Source organism: Nannospalax galili, unplaced genomic scaffold (genome assembly GCF_000622305.1).
Source record: "Nannospalax galili isolate Female #2095 unplaced genomic scaffold, S.galili_v1.0 scaffold1685, whole genome shotgun sequence".
In the NCBI taxonomy this organism is placed as follows: Eukaryota; Metazoa; Chordata; class Mammalia; order Rodentia; family Spalacidae; genus Nannospalax; species Nannospalax galili.
Window position 1 is genome coordinate 304,666 of NW_008352830.1, and position 18,525 is coordinate 323,190.

General features: G+C 48.9%; 1 protein-coding gene across 2 annotated transcripts; it reads left to right on the plus strand.

The window, feature by feature from the left end:
* The first annotated feature begins 1,065 nt into the window (after positions 1-1,065).
* Keap1 (kelch like ECH associated protein 1) lies at positions 1,066-14,658 on the plus strand. 2 transcript variants are annotated; one of them, XM_008850042.3, is made up of 6 exons: positions 1,066-1,216; positions 4,107-4,795; positions 9,793-10,478; positions 12,250-12,455; positions 13,347-13,523; positions 13,906-14,097. In XM_008850042.3, the coding sequence occupies exons 2-6, from the start codon at positions 4,154-4,156 to the stop codon at positions 14,070-14,072; spliced, it is 1,878 nt and encodes a 625-aa protein (XP_008848264.1). In that variant the 5' UTR covers positions 1,066-1,216; positions 4,107-4,153; the 3' UTR covers positions 14,073-14,097. The 2 variants fall into 2 exon arrangements, with proteins under 2 accessions (XP_008848264.1, XP_008848262.1); XM_008850040.3 differs by lacking the exon at positions 1,066-1,216 and adding an exon at positions 1,650-1,703 and having other exon boundaries at positions 13,906-14,658.
* Positions 14,659-18,525: the final 3,867 nt, after the last annotated feature.

The following is an 18,525-nucleotide window of genomic DNA, read 5'->3' on the forward strand; positions in this document are numbered from 1 at the left end:
AGCACTTGGGAAGCAGAGGCAGGCAGATCTCTGTGAGTTCGAGGCCAGGCTGGTCTACATAGTGAGTTCCAGGTCAGCTGGGGCTATAGGGAGACCCTGTCTCAAAAAGACAGAAAAATAAAAATAAAAAAATCTCACACTGAGAGTCTGGAGAAATGGCTCAGCAGTTAAGAACACTGGCTGCTCTTGTAGAAGATCAGGGTTCAAATCCCAGCACCTACATGGTGGCTAACAACTGTCCATAACTCCAGTTCCAGGAGATCTGAGACCGTCTTCTGTCCTCTTTGGGCAATGTTCAACACGGGTGCACTTACATAAATTCCGACAATACACTCTTACACATAAAATAAAAATAAATCAATAATTTAAAAAAATCTCCATGAGAGACATCTGGGCATTTAAACTTGACTCAATAGGCCTTAACATATATGGTAGAATGAATGAAATCCTGTGGGCAGGCTATGGGGAGGTGCAGATAGGTAAGGGGGCCTAAATATGATTGAGATATATTGTATTAAATCCACAAAAATTCAATTAAAAAATACACATTGGGAAAAAAAAATCAAGTGTTTGTGGAAAACTGTAGAGAGACAGACCTGGGCCGTCCAATCCTTTCAGACTACCTCCACACTCCTAATGAGAGATTAACAACAACAACAAGATAACTGGAAACTCACAAGGGGCCGCAGGATGGCACAGTGGGTAAACTCCCTTGGAACCAAATCTGCTGACCTGAGTTCAATTCCTGGGGACTAGTGATAGGAAGAGAGAACAGACTCCCCCAGACTGTTCTCTGATCTCCACCAGGGTGCAGTGGTCCATACACCCCCTACAGATACACAAAGTAAATAAATAAATAAATAATAAATAAATGTTAATTTTCAAAACTCAACCAGGCAGATCCCTCTAGCTAGGTCCTGTGGGGTGTTGGGCATCTGCGTTGCAGACCACGTTAAGGAGGGGACAGCTCCCAGGTAACAGTGACTTGATCTAGCCCAGCTCAGCCGGAGCCCACTGCTCCTTCCCGCCCTGGCACTAGCGGGAAGGGCGGGGAATAGCCTACCCTTCCGTGCCTCGCCCTTTCCGTCTTCTCCCTACCTCTTCCCCACGCGTCCTGCCGGCAGAGACCCCGCAGCCACCGCTGTCCCCTCCTCCGAGGCACATCCATCCCAGACCCCCCCAACGGCAGTGACACCCCGGATCCCCCTCCATCCAGGTGACACTGGAAACCCAGCCCGTGCAGCAGGCCTGGGCCCCCCTCGGAAGCGAGGCGCGTGGGTGGCACCAGGGTGCTCCGGGTCATCGCACTGCACCCTACAGAGATGACATGGGGTGGGGGGATCGAGACGAGCGAGCAGGATGCAGTGGGGTCAGCTGATGCAGCGTGCATCAGCTCTGGGGTGCAGCCTCAGGATGGAGGGAAGGAGGCGCGTGTCCCTGTCTGTGCGGTGCGCGCACTCTGGTGGCCCTGTATCTGTGTGATGACAGGCTGCAGCAGAGTGTGTGGAGGGTACCCTTCCCCACATGCCTGGCCCCCCTTGCAGTTCCAGGCCCAGCCCCCCCACCCCCCGCGGGGACTCTTATTGTGACAGGGCCGGGGCCGGGCTCTGCTTAGTCACGGTGACCTGAGCGCTCCGCCTTCGCCTGGTGATGGAGGCGGCGGGGCCCCGGCGGAGGCGGAGCCCGAGCGCGGCCATGGCGGGGTGAGTGAGGCGGCCTGCACCCGGGGAGCAGCGGACATCGCTGCGGCCCTGGGATCCTGAAACTGGGGACCCTGCAAACCCATGCACCTGGTGTCAGTGGGGTGTCCCCCATCCTATGCTCTGAGCCAGTAGGATGCGGCCTGGGGACCGTGGTACTCCCTGGGGTGGCCTGAGAACCATCAAAACCCCGGGGAGAGGGTCCCCCACGGCAGCTGCCCTTCTGCAGCACCGATCTCCCGGCGCGGGAGACCCCTGGTTAGGGGTGCTTGAGTCTGCGCTTTGGGAGGGCCGCACGGTGGGGTCACTTCCTCTGCCCTCCAAGGCCTGGGTGGCGCGGCTCCGAAGGGGCATGCGCAGACCTCGCTTGGATTTTCGTGGGGGTTGGGGGCCAGGGCCCAACGTCTATCGGGGCACCGTTGATCAGTTTGGCTAAAGACAAAGAGGTCGATCTGAAGGTCTCTGCATCACACGGGGCTCCCCACACCTCCCCGAGTGTTGCGCCTCCTGGGCCGGGTGGAGGAGGCCGCTCTGGCAGCCAACAGGGCCTGGGGCAGCCAGCCAGTCGCCCGCTTTACAGTCTTCTGCGCATGGCCAGGCCTGGGGCTCCAAGCGCAGTGTGTGTGTGTGTGTGTGTGTGTGTGTGTGTGTGTGTGTGTGTGTGTGTGTGTGTACACGCGCGTGAATCAGCATCTTACACTAGGCTCTCCGCTCTCCAAGACCGGGAAGTTGGGCTGTTTCTATCTGCCTTCAAATGTGCAATGGTAGAAATAAAAGAGCTGGAGGTACTCAGGGCTGAACTCCAGAACCTAGGGAGACAAAACCTCACCCCTCCACACACTCCTTTTTCTAAACATAACTCATTCCCTGTCCCCAGGGCTTCATGGGTCACCCTGAATCCCTGTACTGGACACACCGTGGGCCTCTTTGACTATCCACATTTTCTGACCCAGGACCTTTGCACTTACTTTGATGTGCCTTCCCTGTCTGTCTTTATTCAACTTAATATTTTATTTTTATGTGTATGCATGTGTATTGCCTACATGTGTGTAAGTGCACCCATAGTGTGCAATTCCTGTGGAAGTCAGAAGAGGGCATCAGATCCCCTGGAACTGGAGTTACAGATGATTGTTAGTTGCCATGTGGGTGCTGGGAATCAATCCTGGGTCTTAACCGCTGAGTCAGCTCTCCAGCCCCTTCCCTGTCTTTGCACACTGCTGTGTCCCTGTGGCTCAAAACACTTTGTAGTGCACATGGCTCACTCTCTAAATGGTGAGTTGATTTGAAGGAATGGATTTGGCATGATGGAAGAAGGGACAGAAAGGGAAAGACAGTTAGAGCAAAATTCATGAAGTGGTCGAGAGGGGCTGACTGGGGTTTTGCAAGTCACTGAGGAGTTGGGTTTCTACTCAGGCTTAGTGGAAGGGACATGTGACCTGTTTCTAGACTGTGGGCTAGAGCGTTAGGGAGAAGATAGCAGTTTGAATGGAACCAAGTGTATTGAGTTTGCTGGGTTAGGAAAACTGATCTAGAAATCACAGTTACTTACAGAAGGAAGGTTGTCCAAGCAAGGTGGTGCAGGCCTGTCATCCCAGCACTTGCAGGGTGGATGCAGGAGAATCAGGAGTTCAAGGGGCCAGCCTTGGCTACTTATTGAGTTTGATGCCAGCCTGGGCTATATGAGACCCTACTTGTTTTTTGAAAAAAACAAGTAGTCTGGCAGAGCATGGTAGCTCACACTTTTAATCCCTACACTGGGGAGACAAAGGCAGGCAGAGCTGTGTGAGTTCAAGCCCAGCCTGGTTTACATAGCAAGTTCAACACCAGCCAGGGCTAGTGAGACCTTCTCTCAAAATAAATAAATAAATAAATAAAATAAAATAAAAGAGAGAGAAAGAGAAGCTGGAGAGCTGGCTCAGTGGTTCAGAGCATTGATTGCTCTTGCAGAGGACCTGGGTTTGATTCCCAGCACCCACATGGAGGCTAACAACTGCCTATAACTTCAGGTCCAAGGAGTCTGATTCCCTTTTCTGGCCTCTGCAGGTACTACACACGTGGTACACTTACATACATGCAGACAAACACTTTATACACATAAAATAAACTTTTAACAAATATGGGCAGGGGCTGGAGAGATGGCTCAGAGGTTAAGAGCACTGACTGCTCTTGCAGAAGACCCAGGTTCGATTTTTAGCACCCACATGGCAGCTACAAACCGTCCTTAATTCCATTTCCAGGGAAATCTGATGCACTCTTCTGACTTCCGAGGCATTGCATGACATGGGTGCACTCACATACAGGCAGGCAATACACTCATACACATAAAATTAAAAACAAAATTATATATATGCAGAACTTGGCCCAGGCCAGGCTCTGTCGCCAACTCTGTACTCTTATGCTTTCCAGGTCCCTGACTCTCATTGGTGGTACTGTGTCCTGTTTCTGGGAACCCCATGCAACCCGAAGCCAGGCCTAGCGGGGCTCGAGCCCGCAGCAGTCAGTTCTTACCCCTGTGGTCAAAGTGCCCTGAGGGGGCAGGGGACACGGTGATGTACGCCTCCACAGAGTGCAAGGCAGAGGTGACACCCTCCCAGGATGGGAACCGTACTTTCAGCTACACCCTCGAGGACCACACCAAGCAGGCCTTCGGCATCATGAACGAACTTCGCCTTAGCCAGCAACTCTGTGACGTGACTCTGCAGGTCAAATACGAGGACATCCCAGCAGCCCAGTTCATGGCTCACAAGGTGGTGTTGGCGTCCTCCAGCCCAGTGTTTAAGGCCATGTTCACCAACGGGCTCCGGGAGCAAGGCATGGAGGTTGTATCCATTGAGGGCATTCACCCCAAGGTGATGGAGCGCCTCATTGAGTTTGCCTATACTGCCTCCATCTCCATGGGCGAGAAGTGCGTGCTGCATGTGATGAACGGGGCCGTCATGTACCAGATTGACAGCGTGGTTCGTGCCTGCAGCGACTTCCTGGTGCAGCAGTTGGATCCCAGCAATGCCATTGGCATTGCCAACTTCGCTGAGCAGATCGGCTGCAGCGAGCTGCACCAGCGTGCTAGGGAGTACATCTGCATGCATTTTGGAGAGGTGAGTAAGAGGTGGGGCTTTGGGACACTCACTAGCAGTGGGGACTAGACGGGCATCACCTCACCATCAGCCCCTGACGCTGGAACGTCATTCACGACTGGAGGAAAGCTGAGGTTTCTGTGACCCCCCTCTTTCTCTCTTTCTTTATTTACCCCACAGGGTCTCACTAGCCCAGCCCAGCCCAAATCTGATTGATTAGCTGAGGAAACTTAAAAAAAATTTTTTTTACACTTATTTTTATTTTATGTGTATGCGTGTTTTGCCTGCATGTGTATAAGTGCACCATGTTCCTATAGTACCTTGGAGGATGGAAGAATGCGTTTGATATCCTGGAACTGGACTTAAAGACAATTGTTAGCTGGGAACCAAACCTAGGTCCTCTGCAAGAACAGTTAGTGCTCTTAACTGCTGAGCCAGCTCTCCAGTCCCCTGAACCCTGAGGGTACTTTAAACTCTTTTTATTTATTTATTTTTTTCCGGAGATAGGGTCTTCCTGTAGTCCCAGCTGGCCTGGAACTCACTATGTAGACCAGGCTAGCTTTGACCTTACAGTGCTCTACCTGCCTCTGCCTCCCAAATGCTGGGAGTAAAGCCACCACATCTGACCAAAACTTGGGTTTTAAGTTCCTAATCTGGATAGGAGACCCTGGGAACAGGGGGACATGTGGTCTTTAGGATCTCTCAGCAGCCTGGTTTCTCAGGGGTCAAAGGTGGTGATAGCCAGATGGGATCATGCCTGTAGTCTGAGCACTTGGTAGATGAGGCAGGATGACTGCATTGAGTTTGAGACCAGCCTGTGGTGGTGCAGATCTTTAATCCCAGCACTTGGGAGGCAGAGGCAGGTGATCTTTGTGAGATCAAGATCAGCCTGGGCTACATAGTGAGACCCTCTCTCAACCCAAAAAGAAGCCGGGCGTGGTGGCGCACGCCTTTAATCCCAGCACTCAGGAGGCAGAGGCAGGCGGATCTCTGTGAGTTCAAGGCCAGCCTGGTCCACATAGTGAGTTCCAGGACAGCTGGAGCAACAGGGAGACCCTGTCTCAAAAAGACCAAAGGAAAAAAAAAAAACCCAAAAAGAAGCTGGGCATGGCGGCACACACCTTTAGTCCCAGCACTTGGAAGGCAGAGGCAGGCAGATCTCTGTGAGTTCAAGGCCAGCCTGGTCTACATAGTGAGTTCCAGGACAGCTGGGACTACAGGGAGACTTTCCAAAAAAAACAAAAAAAAAAAAAAAAAAAAAAACCAAAAGAAAGAAGAAATAAATGAAAAATAAATGTGGGGACAGCGTGTGGCCATCAGAACACGCAGTCAACAAATCTCTTATCAACCCCTGGCAGGCTGGGAACAGCGATTTGAGCTTTGGTTGTGCTTTCTTGGGTTCATATAATGTTATTGCTTTCATTTTCGTTTCTCAGTGCAGGAAGTCAAGGGAAAATAACAGCAGAGTTCTTGGAAAAAGTCACAGTCAGAAGCAACCTTGGCTCTTAGGTGGCAGTTGTGGAAAGACTGTCCCATAGACTGATTCACTCTAATTTGAAAATCCCAAATCCGAAAAGCTCCAAATTCTAAACCTGTTTGGACACCCACGCCTTGGTCTCAAGAGGAGTATTGTGTACCTGACCTCACAAGATGGGTGGCAGTGAGAACACAAGTACTTTAAAAAATAGAGTATGAAATGACCCTCGGGGGCCAAAGGGCTAGCCTAGCATGCAAGAACCCTGGGTTCCCACTGGGCATGGTGGCACATGCCTTTAATTCCAGCATTTGGGAGGCAGAGATAGGCGGCTCTCTCTGAGTTCCAGGCCAGCCTGGTCTACATAGTTCCAGGTCAGCTGGGCCTACAGGAAGACCCTGTCTCAAAAAAAAAAAGGAATCCCTAGCACTGTATGTGATATTGCACACCTTTAGTCCCAACACTCAGGAGGCACAGGTGGATCTCCCTGATACCGAGGCCAGCCTGGTCTACACAGTGAGTTCCAGGCCAGCTGGGACTACAGGGAGACCCTGTCTCAAAAAAAAAAAAAAAAAAAGACACGGGCTGGAGAGATGGCTCAGCAGTTAAGAGCACTGAGAACCTGGGTTCGATTCCCAGAACCCACATGGCAGCTAACAACTGTCCATAACTCCAGTTCCAGGTGAATCTGATGTCCTCTTCTGACCTCCAAGGCATTGCACAACACAGGTGCACTCACATACATACAGGCAATACATTTGTACACATTAAAAAAAAAAAGAAAAAAAAATTATTGAAAAAAAATATTGAAGCTGGAGAGCTAGCTCAGTGGTTAAGAGCACTGTCTGCTCTTTCAGAAGACACAGACTTGACTCCTGGTACCCACATGGTGACTAACAATTGTAACTCCTTTTCCAGACGCCCTCTTCTGGCCTCCGTGGACATTGCATGACACCAGTACACATATATATTCAGGCAATACACTCATACACTTTAGATAAATAAATAAAAAGTTTTACAAGTTTTACATTATTTTAAAAATTGATTTTTATTTTATGTGTATAAGTGTTTCTTTTCATGTATGTAAGTGCACCACATGCAGACAGTGCCCATGAACCCAAAAGAGGGTGTCAGATCCCTGGAACTGGATGTACAGACAGTTGTTAGCCACCCTGTGGGTGCTGGGAACTAAACCCTGGTCCTCTGCAAGAGCAGCCAGGGCTCTTAATCACTGAGCAAGCTCTCCAGGCCCTATTGGTTTTTAATTTTTACTGCATTTGGTTGGGGGGACATACATGTCCCACCATACATATGTAGCAGTCAGAGGACAACCTGCAGGAGTTGGTTCTCTCCTTCTGTCATGTAGATCTGGGGGATCAAATTCAGCTTTTCAGGCTTGGTGGCAAGGGCCTTTTCTGTTGCCATCCCAGTTTTAATCCCAAGGCTGGCAGGAGGATCCAAAATGCAAGGCCATCCTCAGGTCTGCAGTCAGTTTGAAACTAGCCCAAGCTGCACAAAACCCGTCTTAAAAAAAAAACCAAAAACCTGCTGGGCATGGTGGCACAGGCCTTTAATCCCAGCACTTGGGAGGCAGAGGCAGGTGGATCTCTGTGAGTTCAAGGCCAGCCTGGTCTACATAGTGAGTTCCAGCCTGACTGGGGCTGCAGGTAGACCCTGTCTCAAAAGACCAAAAAAGCCCCCCCCCAAACAAAACAAAACAAAGCAAAACAAAAAAAACCTGAGTGTCCCAGACGGCTGAGTGAGTGAAGCACCTGTTACCAAGCCTGAAGATCCGAATTCAATCCCAGGGGCCCATGTGGTGGAAGGACAGAACTGCCTCTCACAAGTTGTTTGGCTGGTGTGGAAACACCCCCACCCCACACATACACAGAGTGTATAATTAAATGTGATTTTAAAAAAGGTTTTGGGGGGTTGGAGAGATGGATCAGCGGTTAAGAAGACTGGTTGTTCTTGCAGAAGACCCGGGTTCGAATCCCAGCACCCATATGGCAGCTAACAACTGTCCATAACTCCAGGGGATCTGACAGCCTCTTCTGGCCTCTGCAGGCATTGCACGACATGTGTGCACTTACCAACATGCAGGCAATACACATGTATACATAAAGATAAATACATTTTTAAAAAAGTTTTGGGGCTGGAGAGATGGCACAGCAGTTAAGAACACTGGCTGCTCTTGCAGAAGATCCAGGTTCAAATCCCAGCACCCACACGGCAGCTAACAATTGTCTGTAACTCCAGTTCCAGGGGATCCGACAGCCTCTTCTGTCCTCCTCAGGCATTGCATGACACGGGTGCACTTACCTACATGCAGGCAATACATGCATACACATAAAAATAATAAATAAACTTTTTTTAAAAAATTTTGAAACAGGGTCTCACTGTGTATCCCTGGCTGACCTAGAACTCATGAGCTATGTAGACCAGGCTGGCCCCAAACACAGAGATCCACCTGCCTCTGCCTCCTGAGTACTGAAATTAAAGGTATGCACCATCACCAGGTACAACAATAAAAAACATTTTAAAAAAAAATTTAAATCAAGATTTCTGCGGAGAGCTGGTTCAGCAGTTAAGAACATTGTCTGCACTTGCAGAGGACGACCCTGGTTCTGTTCCTAACAACCACAGGATAGCTAACAACTGTCTGAACTCCATTTCCAGGGGTTCTGATGTCCTCTTTGGGTTTCCGAGGGCATTGCACTCATGTCGTACACTTACATACATGCAAGCAAAACACTAATACACATAATAAAAAAATAAGGGGTGTGGGGGGCTGGAGAGATGGCTCAGCGGTTAAGAACACTGGTTGTTCTTGCAGAAGACCCGGGTTTGAATCCCAGCACCCACATGGCAGCTAACAACTGTCTGTAACTCCAGTCCCAGGGGATCTAACAGCCTCTTCTGGCCTCCACAGGCATTGCACAACATGGGTGCACTTACCTACATGCAGGCAATACATGCATACACATTAAAAGAAAAAAAAAAGAAAAAAAAAATAACAGGTGTGGTGGCACATGCCTTTGATCCTGAAAACTCAGGAGGCAGAGGCAAGGGGATCTCCATGAATTTGAAGCCAGCCTGGTCTACATAGTGAGTTCTAGGCCAGCTGGGACTATAGGGAGACCCTGTCTTAAAAAGACAATAATAAATTAATTAATTAAAAAATTTTTTTTGAGGCAAGGTCTCACTATGTAGCTCTGGCAAACTTGGAACTTGCTGTATATAGACCAGGCTGACCTCAATCTCACAGAGGTCCACCTACCTCTGCCTCCAGAGTACGGGGATCAAAGGTGTGAGCCATTGCTCCTGGTTCAAAAGAAAAATCTTTAAAAAAAAAAAAAATTTAGACAACCCAGATTTCCAAAGAGAACTTCACTGAATAATTTGTTCAGGGCCATCAGGTCATGCAATCCTTTGTTCAAGGTCATGTCTCTGAGAGATTTGACGAGGAGACACTGGGGCTTGATTGAGTGAAGGGGTGTTCATACAGCCCAGGGTCAGACTGTGACACTCACGCCCCCTGCAGGTGGCCAAGCAAGAGGAGTTCTTCAACCTGTCCCACTGCCAGCTGGCCACGCTCATCAGCCGGGATGACCTGAACGTGCGCTGCGAGTCGGAGGTGTTCCATGCCTGCATCAACTGGGTCAAGTACGACTGTGAGCAGCGGCGCTTCTACGTGCAGGCGCTGCTGCGGGCTGTACGCTGCCACTCGCTCACCCCACACTTCCTGCAGATGCAGCTGCAGAAATGCGAGATCTTGCAATCTGACTCGCGTTGCAAGGACTACCTGGTGAAGATCTTCCAGGAGTTGACCTTGCACAAGCCCACTCAGGTGATGCCCTGCCGGGCCCCCAAGGTGGGTCGGCTCATTTACACTGCAGGAGGCTACTTTCGACAGTCACTCAGTTACCTGGAGGCTTACAACCCCAGCAACGGAACATGGCTACGCCTGGCCGATTTGCAGGTGCCCAGGAGCGGCCTCGCAGGCTGTGTGGTGGGGGGTCTGCTGTACGCAGTGGGAGGCCGCAACAACTCCCCGGATGGGAATACCGACTCCAACGCGCTGGACTGCTACAACCCTATGACCAACCAATGGTCACCTTGTGCTTCCATGAGTGTGCCCCGGAACCGGATCGGAGTAGGGGTCATAGATGGCCACATCTATGCAGTTGGAGGCTCCCATGGTTGCATCCACCATAGCAGCGTGGAGAGGTAAGCTTGGGGTCCGCAGGGGTGGGCTAGAAGGTCCCACCACAGAGGGTCCCATAGGGACCCGGGATTCTCTCTGCTGCACTGTGGGGCATGTGTCCCCCTGCCTCTACCACATGAAGCTAAATCCCTGGGACTTTTGTCCTCCATAACGACTGGGGTTGGGAAGTGATGGGTGGTCCCAAACCTATAGGAGTTATCTGTGCAGCTGGGGAGAACAGAAATTGGTACAATATACAAATTTTCTTATATTATGTTGTGATATGCTAATTGCTTCATAATTGTGTCAAAATAATGGCATCTGAATTGGGATGTTGCTCAGTGGTAGAACTCTTGCATGATCTAGGCCCTGGGTTCCATTCCCAGCACTTAGAACAGAGCGAGAGAGCGAGAGAGTGAGAGAGCGAGAGAGAAAGAGAGAGAGAGAGAGAGAGAGAGAGAGAGAAGAGAGAGAGAAAAAGAGAAAAGGCCAGGTGTGGAAGTGCGCTCGGCACTCAGGAAGTCGAATGAGGCAGGCAGATCTCTGTGAGATTGAGGCCAGCCTGGTCTACCTAGGGAGTTCTAGGCCAGCCAGGGCTGCATAGTGAGACCCTGCCTCACAACACACACACACACACACACACACACACACACACACACACACACAAAGAAAACAAAGCAAAACAAAAGGTAAAAGGTTGGGGATGTGCCCGGTAGGTAGAGCACTTGCCTAGCAGGAAGCCTTGGGTTCCATCCCTAGCACTGTATAAACCAAGTGTGATGACCTGTCATTCCAGCACTTGGAAGGTGGAGGCAGGAGGATCAGAAATTCAAGGTCACCTTTGACTATATAGCAAGTTTAAGACCAGCCTGGGCTATATCAAAACTTTTTTCAGAAGAAACAAGTAACCCCCCCCACACACACACACATACACAAAATTAGAGTTTGGAGAAAGGTTAGAAAAAAATCAGAATTCTTTTTAAAATTTGTACTTGTGGTGCTGAGTATCAAACCCAGGTATTCGTGCATGCTAGGCCAGAGCTCTACTCTCTGAACTACCTCCACAGCCCTAAAATGTGAATTTTAAATAAATGCCCCAGAGGCTTCTAATGTGTGTGGTCTATGAATAGGATGGTGGGATGATGCGTCACCCTGAGCGGGCCACTTTCAAGAAGGACAGGGGGACTATTAATAACTCCAAGAACACAGGTATGGACTGGACACCCCTGGGCCACCTGGGACAAGTGCTCACCTCGTCTCTGATTGTGGCACTTCGAGGACCAGCTGGGCAGTAACCGAGCTGTTAAATTTGGGGTCCTGCCCTGCTGATCCTTGGTGACCCCTGAATGTGCGATTCCATTTCTCCAAATGCAAACCTTCTCATGTGTATTGTGAAGGACAGCCATGGTGTGGGGTGGGGTGTCCAATAGACTGGGTGGGGCAGGGGTAAAGTCTTACAGATGACACAACCTGAGGCTGGGCTGTGGTATGATTAAGTCACTGGAGTCAAGGGACTTAGGGATCACTTTATGTAATTGATAACTCTGCCCAGTTTCTTTATCTGGAAAAAGAGCTTCTGACCCCCTTCCTACTTGAGAGGATTAAAGAGGTCAGAGCCAAGAGTGGTGGTGTCCACTTGGCATTCCAGTGCTGGGCAGGCTGAGGCAGGAGGATTGTGAGAGGCTAGCCTGGGCTACAAAGGGAAACCCTGTTTCTAGTAGGGGGCAGGGCTTATTATAAGCATCACCTGTGATCCCAGGCATCACCAAGGTGATTTAATGATGTCCTTTGCAGATATGAGCCAGAGCGGGATGAGTGGCACCTGGTCTCCCCAATGCTGACACGGAGGATCGGAGTGGGCGTGGCGGTGCTTAACCGCCTGCTGTATGCGGTTGGGGGCTTTGATGGGACTAACCGGCTCAATTCTGCAGAATGTTACTATCCTGAGAGGAATGAGTGGCGGATGATCACACCAATGAACACCATCCGAAGTGGGGCAGGTAGGCAGTGCCTGTGGGAAAAAGATGGCCAGGCACATCCCCAACCCAGCCCTGGGAGAGAGTAATTGTATTAACCCTCAACCTCCTGGCCAGGCGACTAGAAGCTTCCAAACTCCAAGCCTCATTTCTTCCCATTTGTTTTTTAAAATTAATAATAATAACAATTTTTTTGAAACAGGGTTGCATGTAGCCCAGGGCTTCCTCAAACTCCTTATATAACTAAGGATGACCCTGAACCCTGAACTCCTGATCCACCTGCCTCAGTCTCTCCAGTCCTGGGATGACAGGCCTAGGCCACCACACTGACTTCCACCTTCATTTCTTTCTTTTTTCTTTTTTAAATTTTTACTTTTTTTTTGGGGTCTTTTTGAGACAGGGTCTCCCTGTAGCCCTGGCTGACCTGGAACTTGCTATGTAGACCAGGCTGGCCTCGAACTCAGAGAGATCTGCTTGCCTCTGCCTCCCAAGAGCTGGGATTAAAGGTGTGCGCCACCACTCCCAGCTAAATTTTTACATATTTTTTAAAAAGTCTTATTTTTTATTTTTTACGTGTATGTTTTGCCTGCATACATATGATTGATGTGTATGTTTGTGCCTGAGTGTAAGTATGTGCACCTTGTGTGTGCAATGCCCATGGAGGCCAGAAGATGTTAGATCACCTGGACCTGGAGTTACAGACAGTTGTTAGCTGTACCATGTGTATTCTGGAAACTGAGACTGAGTCCTCTGCAAGAGCAGCCAGTGCTCTTACCCTTAGAACCAGCTCTCCAGTCTCTCCAACTTAAATTCTGAGGGAAGCCTTCTGGAAAGAGTGGTAAAGGGAAGATGTGGCTGCTGGGATCCCCCCATCTGGCTTCAGAGTGACTCTCCTCCCTTTTCGGTTGTGTTTAGGAGTTTGCGTGCTACACAACTGTATCTATGCAGCGGGGGGATACGATGGTCAGGACCAGCTCAGCAGCGTGGAGCGCTACGACGTGGAGATGGAAACATGGACTTTCGTAGCCCCAATGAAGCACCGGCGGAGTGCCCTGGGGATCACTGTGCACCAGGGGAGAATCTATGTCCTTGGTGAGGCCCTAGAGGGCTGTGGCAGCCTGATGAAGGCTCTTAAATGTCCATGTTTTTATTTCTTAAGTTTTGATGTGGGGGATGGAACTCAGGGTCTCCTGCATGATTGTCAAGTGTTTTATGGGGGAGTCTAGGTAGGGGCTCTTATCTCTGAGTAACACTCCAAGCTCCTCATTGGGGGATTCTAGGCAAGTGCTCTACCTCTGAGTTACCACCCACAACCTTCTCACTGGGCAATTCTAGACTGCCACTGAGCTGCATCCCACCTTGTCCCTATCCATTAGGGATAAGTGGCTGCCTTTCCCTTCTGTTTTCTGCCTTTTCCTGGGAGGTGGCCTGAGCTAGCTAAGGGAGGTGACCACCCTCTTCCATCTCCCTGCAGGAGGCTACGATGGTCACACCTTCCTGGACAGTGTAGAATGCTATGACCCAGACACGGACACCTGGAGCGAGGTGACTCACATGACATCCGGCCGCAGTGGGGTGGGCGTCGCAGTCACCATGGAACCCTGTAGAAAGCAAATTGATCAGCAGAGCTGTACCTGTTGAAATGTTCCTGTTACTTGGGCAACGACAACAAATAGGGAAAAATGGTCCATCCAGCGCACCGCTGTTTTTGTAAAAAAAAAAAAAAAAAGGAAAACAAAAAACCCCCACTGGGATAAAAGAAGAGACCTCTGAACAAATTCTCACCCTCCAGGAAGGGAGGCTGGGATGCCTCTGTGTCCAAATGACACCTTGAAAGTAGCCAAGAGCTGAAACCCCATGAGGCCTCTTCTTCTTAGCCCCAGGAGCAACCAAGACAGCTTGCCCGGGATGGAAGGACCCCCACTCTTGGAAGGGAGGACCCTATATGCACTGTCTGGGGATGAGGCCACCAGCACCCTAACCTCCTTTTGGTGGGGTGGGGGCAAAAGCAGGTGCTGAAGTTACACTGTATTTTCTTCACTCCCTGCATCTTGGAGATCAATTTCAGAGGACAAGGGTAAGAGGGACCAAGTGAGCTATCTCAGGAACTGTGGTCCCCCACGACAGGTCTGTACTGAGAAACCACCTGGTCTCTAAGCCCTGGATAGTTATTTTGTTAAGTAACCCTGTAACTTTCCCATGGAAATAAAGAAGAGTTTAACTAGTATCTTGCACGCAGATTCTCAAGAGGGTGGTCCAAAACCCTCTAGGGGCAGAGAGAGAGGGTCTACTGAAATATACTCAAGTCTTGATTCAGAGCTGGTATTTGAAACCTGTTATCTTTACCTGCTACTATGTTTTGCTAAAATAGCGGCACCACACTACCTTTTGGGTAAGTCACATGGGCTCTGTCAGTTTCAGGTTTGTTAAAAGCCAGTTACTCAACTCTATGCCTCTTCTCTGGGGCCTCCTGTGTTTGGTTTTTAAAATATTATTTTTAAATTTTTATGTGAATAGGTGTTTGCCTTCATGTTTCTAAGTGTACCTTGTGCATGCAATGCCCACAGAGGCCAGAAGAGGGCATTGGATCCCCTGGAACTGGAGGAGTTACAGATGGTTGTTAGCAGCCATGTGGCTGCTGGGAACTGAACTTGGGTCCTCTGCAAGAGCAGCCAATGCTCCTAACTGCTGACCTATCTCTCCTTTTTGTTTGCTTTTAAGACGAGGTCTTGTTATGGTACCCAGGCTGGCTTCAAATTTGTTATGTGGTGGAGGCTAGCTTTGAACTCCTGATCCTCCTGCCTCAACCTCCTGAGAGCTGGGATTACAGGCATGTACCTACCACCAATGTTGGTCACTGTTTGACCTTTTATTACAGTCTAGGAGTCTTGATCAGGTTTGTTTCTCTACCGGTTAAAGAATTAAAAAGGCAGGAAAAATCTCAGATGCATCAGAGTGCAACACGCAAATGGGTTTCATTTATTGAGCCACACTCAGAGAGAAAAGCTCTCCACAAGTGGAGAGGGGACTCTGAAACCCAAAAAATCCAAAGGCCCCAGGAAGCCTTGGGCCTTTGAAGTTTTGGGGCAGGTTCTCCCAAAAATTAAGTATTTTAATACTTAAAGAAAAAAACTCCTATAATAAACCTCTGCTACCCAAGGCTCAGGGACCATTGAAGAAGAGGGACAGAAAGACTGCAAGAGCCAGCGGTGGTGCATGACTACAAGGAAAGAGTTTCTAGGTAACTGGGAACGAACTTAGAGCAATGGTGACAGCAAGCACAGACACTCAGCACAGCAGTGGGGAAATGGGTAAGAAGCCTCAACCGCAGCTGAGGAGCTATTGGCAGCTGATCACTGCTGGGTGAGGGAGAGTTGGTCTTCATTAAGGGAATGACACTGGTCTAGACAGGCTGACCAGGTTCCAGTGGATGAACTCACACCAAGGGGCATCTGGGGACACAGACTTGACTCAGATAGGCCTTAACATGACAGAATGCATGCAGTTTGGTGGGGTAGCTGTGGTGGGGTGCAGATAGAGGAGGTGGTCTAAATATGATTAAGATGTATGAAATGCACAAAAATTCAATAAAAATGGGTATAAAAAAACTTAGGTTAGACTGGTATAGCAGGAGAAATCACCCTCAGATATGTAGACCCTCCCAAACAGCAAAGCAAAGAAACAGAGGGGGACTCCATGGTCTCCATCCAAGGAAGGAGAGTCCGTGAATGCTGTTGTCATGTGGATCTCATTTTGTTCTCAGAGTTTCTCATTACTGGGAAAGGAACCCATGATGAAGCAGAGGGGATAGAGAGGTGTGCCCGCGTCTGTAGGTGGTGTTGCTGCCCATCTGAACATGACCTGTGACTCTTCGTGTTGACTGGAGTTTAACTTCCTTAAAAAACAACTTGTGGGGCTGGAGAGATGGCTCAGCGATCAAGAGCACTGACTGCTCTTGCAGAGGATCCAGGTTCGATTCCCAGCACCCATTATAGTAGCTACGAACTGTCCTTAACTCCAGTTCCAGGGCCATCCAAAGCCCTCTTCTGACCTTCGCAGCATTGCACGACACGGGTGCACTCACATACGTGCAGGCAATACACTCATACACATAAAAAAAATTTTTTTTAATTTTTAAAAAGACAACTTGTAAGCCAGGCATGGTGGCACATGCCTTTAATCCCAGCAGAGGCAGGTGAATTTCTTTAAGTTCAAGGCCAGCCTGGTCTACATAGCTAGCTGCAGGCCAGCTAAGGCTACAGGGAGACCCTGTCTCAAAAAACAACAAAAAAAGGGAGGCTGGAGAGATGGCTCAGCTGTTAAGAACACTGACTGTTCTTGCAGAAGACCTGGGTTTGAATCCCAGCACCCACGTGGCAGCTAACAACTGTGCGTACCTCCAGTCCCAGGGGATCCAACAGCCTCTTCTGTCCTCCACAGGCATTGCACAACATGGGTGCACTTACCTACATGCAGGCAATACACGCACATAAAATAAAAATAATAAAATATTTAAATTTTAAAAAAGACAAAATAAGACAGGCACAGGAAAGGAAGCATGGAACCACTGCAGCCAATTAGCAGGACAAAAGGGAGGTTTTGTCTCCTCTGGAGTAAAGTTTATAGTCTCCAGGAAATAGCTTAACTCCAGAAAATCTGAAAGGATTATTTTGTCCTGCCACAGGGTAAAAAGGTGTCTGAAGGGACTTCCCTAGCTACAAGGAGAAAATAAGATTATCAGCCTGGGTGTCCAGCTGTGCTAATTTTGGCTGTTCCTCCTTCAAAGAATCTCTGGTTCCTCGCAGGTTTGGCTTGGCAACTATTGACTTCTATTTATTTATTTTTGACTTTTTGTTGTTTGTTTTTTGATAGGGTCTCTAGTCACAGCCCACTTGGAATCACAATGTGAACCAGGGTGGCCTCAATCTCGCAGAGATCCACCTGCCTCTGCCTTCCAAGTGCTGGGATCAAAGGTGTGCGCCACTACACCCGGCCGAAACAAAAAAGTTTTTAAAAAGAAAGAATGAGGGTCTGGAGAGATGTCTTAGAGTCACGGTGTTTGCTGTGCAAACATGAGGACCTGAATTCAAATCCCCAACACCCATATAAAAACTAAGCAAGGCTGTGCATGCATGTAACACCGGCACTGCCGGGGACAGAGAGAGATGGAGCCAGGAGCTTGATGGCCAGTGAGCCTGATCGAAATGTTCAGTGTCAGGGTCAGTGAGAAACCTCGTCTCAAAAAATACAGGGGAGAGATGGTTCAGAGGTTAAGAGAACTGGCTGCTCTTGCAGAGGACCCAGGTTTGGTTCCCAGCATCCACATGGCAGCTAACAACTGTCTGTGACTCCAATTCCAGGGATCCGATGCCTTCTTCTGACCTCTGTGGCATTTTATGAGATGGATGAATTTATATACAATGCAGCAATACATTCATATGCATAAAATAAAAATTAAAAATGAGCTGGAGAGACAGCTCAGTGGTTAAGAACACTGACTTGTTCTTGCAGAAGACCCAGGTTCGAATCCCAGCACCCACATGGCAGGTAACAACTGTCCGTAACTCCAGTTCCAGGGGATCCAACAGCCTCTTCTGTCCTCCACGGGCATTGCATGACACAGGTGCACTTACCTACATGCAGGCAATACATGCATACACATAAATAAAATTTAAAAAAAAATTTGTTTTAATTAAAAATGAAAGTATTTTTAAAATACAGTGGAGAGACTGAAGAGATGGCTCAGTGTTTAAGAGCACCAGCTGCTCTTGCAGAGGACCCAGATTTAGCTCCCAGCACCCACATGTCTGCTAACAACTGTTGTTATAGGTCAGAGTTTGCAAAAACAATCACCAGCACCACTTTAAGAAAAGTAGCAAGGTAAATTTTATTTTTACACTGGCTGGACTGTCTATCTCGGGAGTAGAAGCAGCCCTGATCATTGTCGGGTCAGAGTTTTTATAGGATTGCAGAAATATTATGCAAACAGGACACTTGTGAACCAATCAGGTTTGTACAACATAGCAGAATTTTGAATCTATTAATCAACAGCCAATCATTATACAGACAAGTGATACAGTCATATAACTTAGCA

What these genes read in the sequence shown, in the direction of transcription:
- Keap1 (XM_008850042.3), top strand. Translation starts at nt 4,154, where the DNA reads ATGCAACCCGAAGCCAGGCCTAGCGGGGCTCGAGCCCGCAGCAGTCAG. An exon ending in TCTGCATGCATTTTGGAGAG is followed by an intron (nt 4,796 to 9,792) that starts GTGAGTAAGAGG and finishes CGCCCCCTGCAG; the next exon opens with GTGGCCAAGCAAGAGGAGTT. An exon ending in GGGGAGAATCTATGTCCTTG is followed by an intron (nt 13,524 to 13,905) that starts GTGAGGCCCTAG and finishes ATCTCCCTGCAG; the next exon opens with GAGGCTACGATGGTCACACC.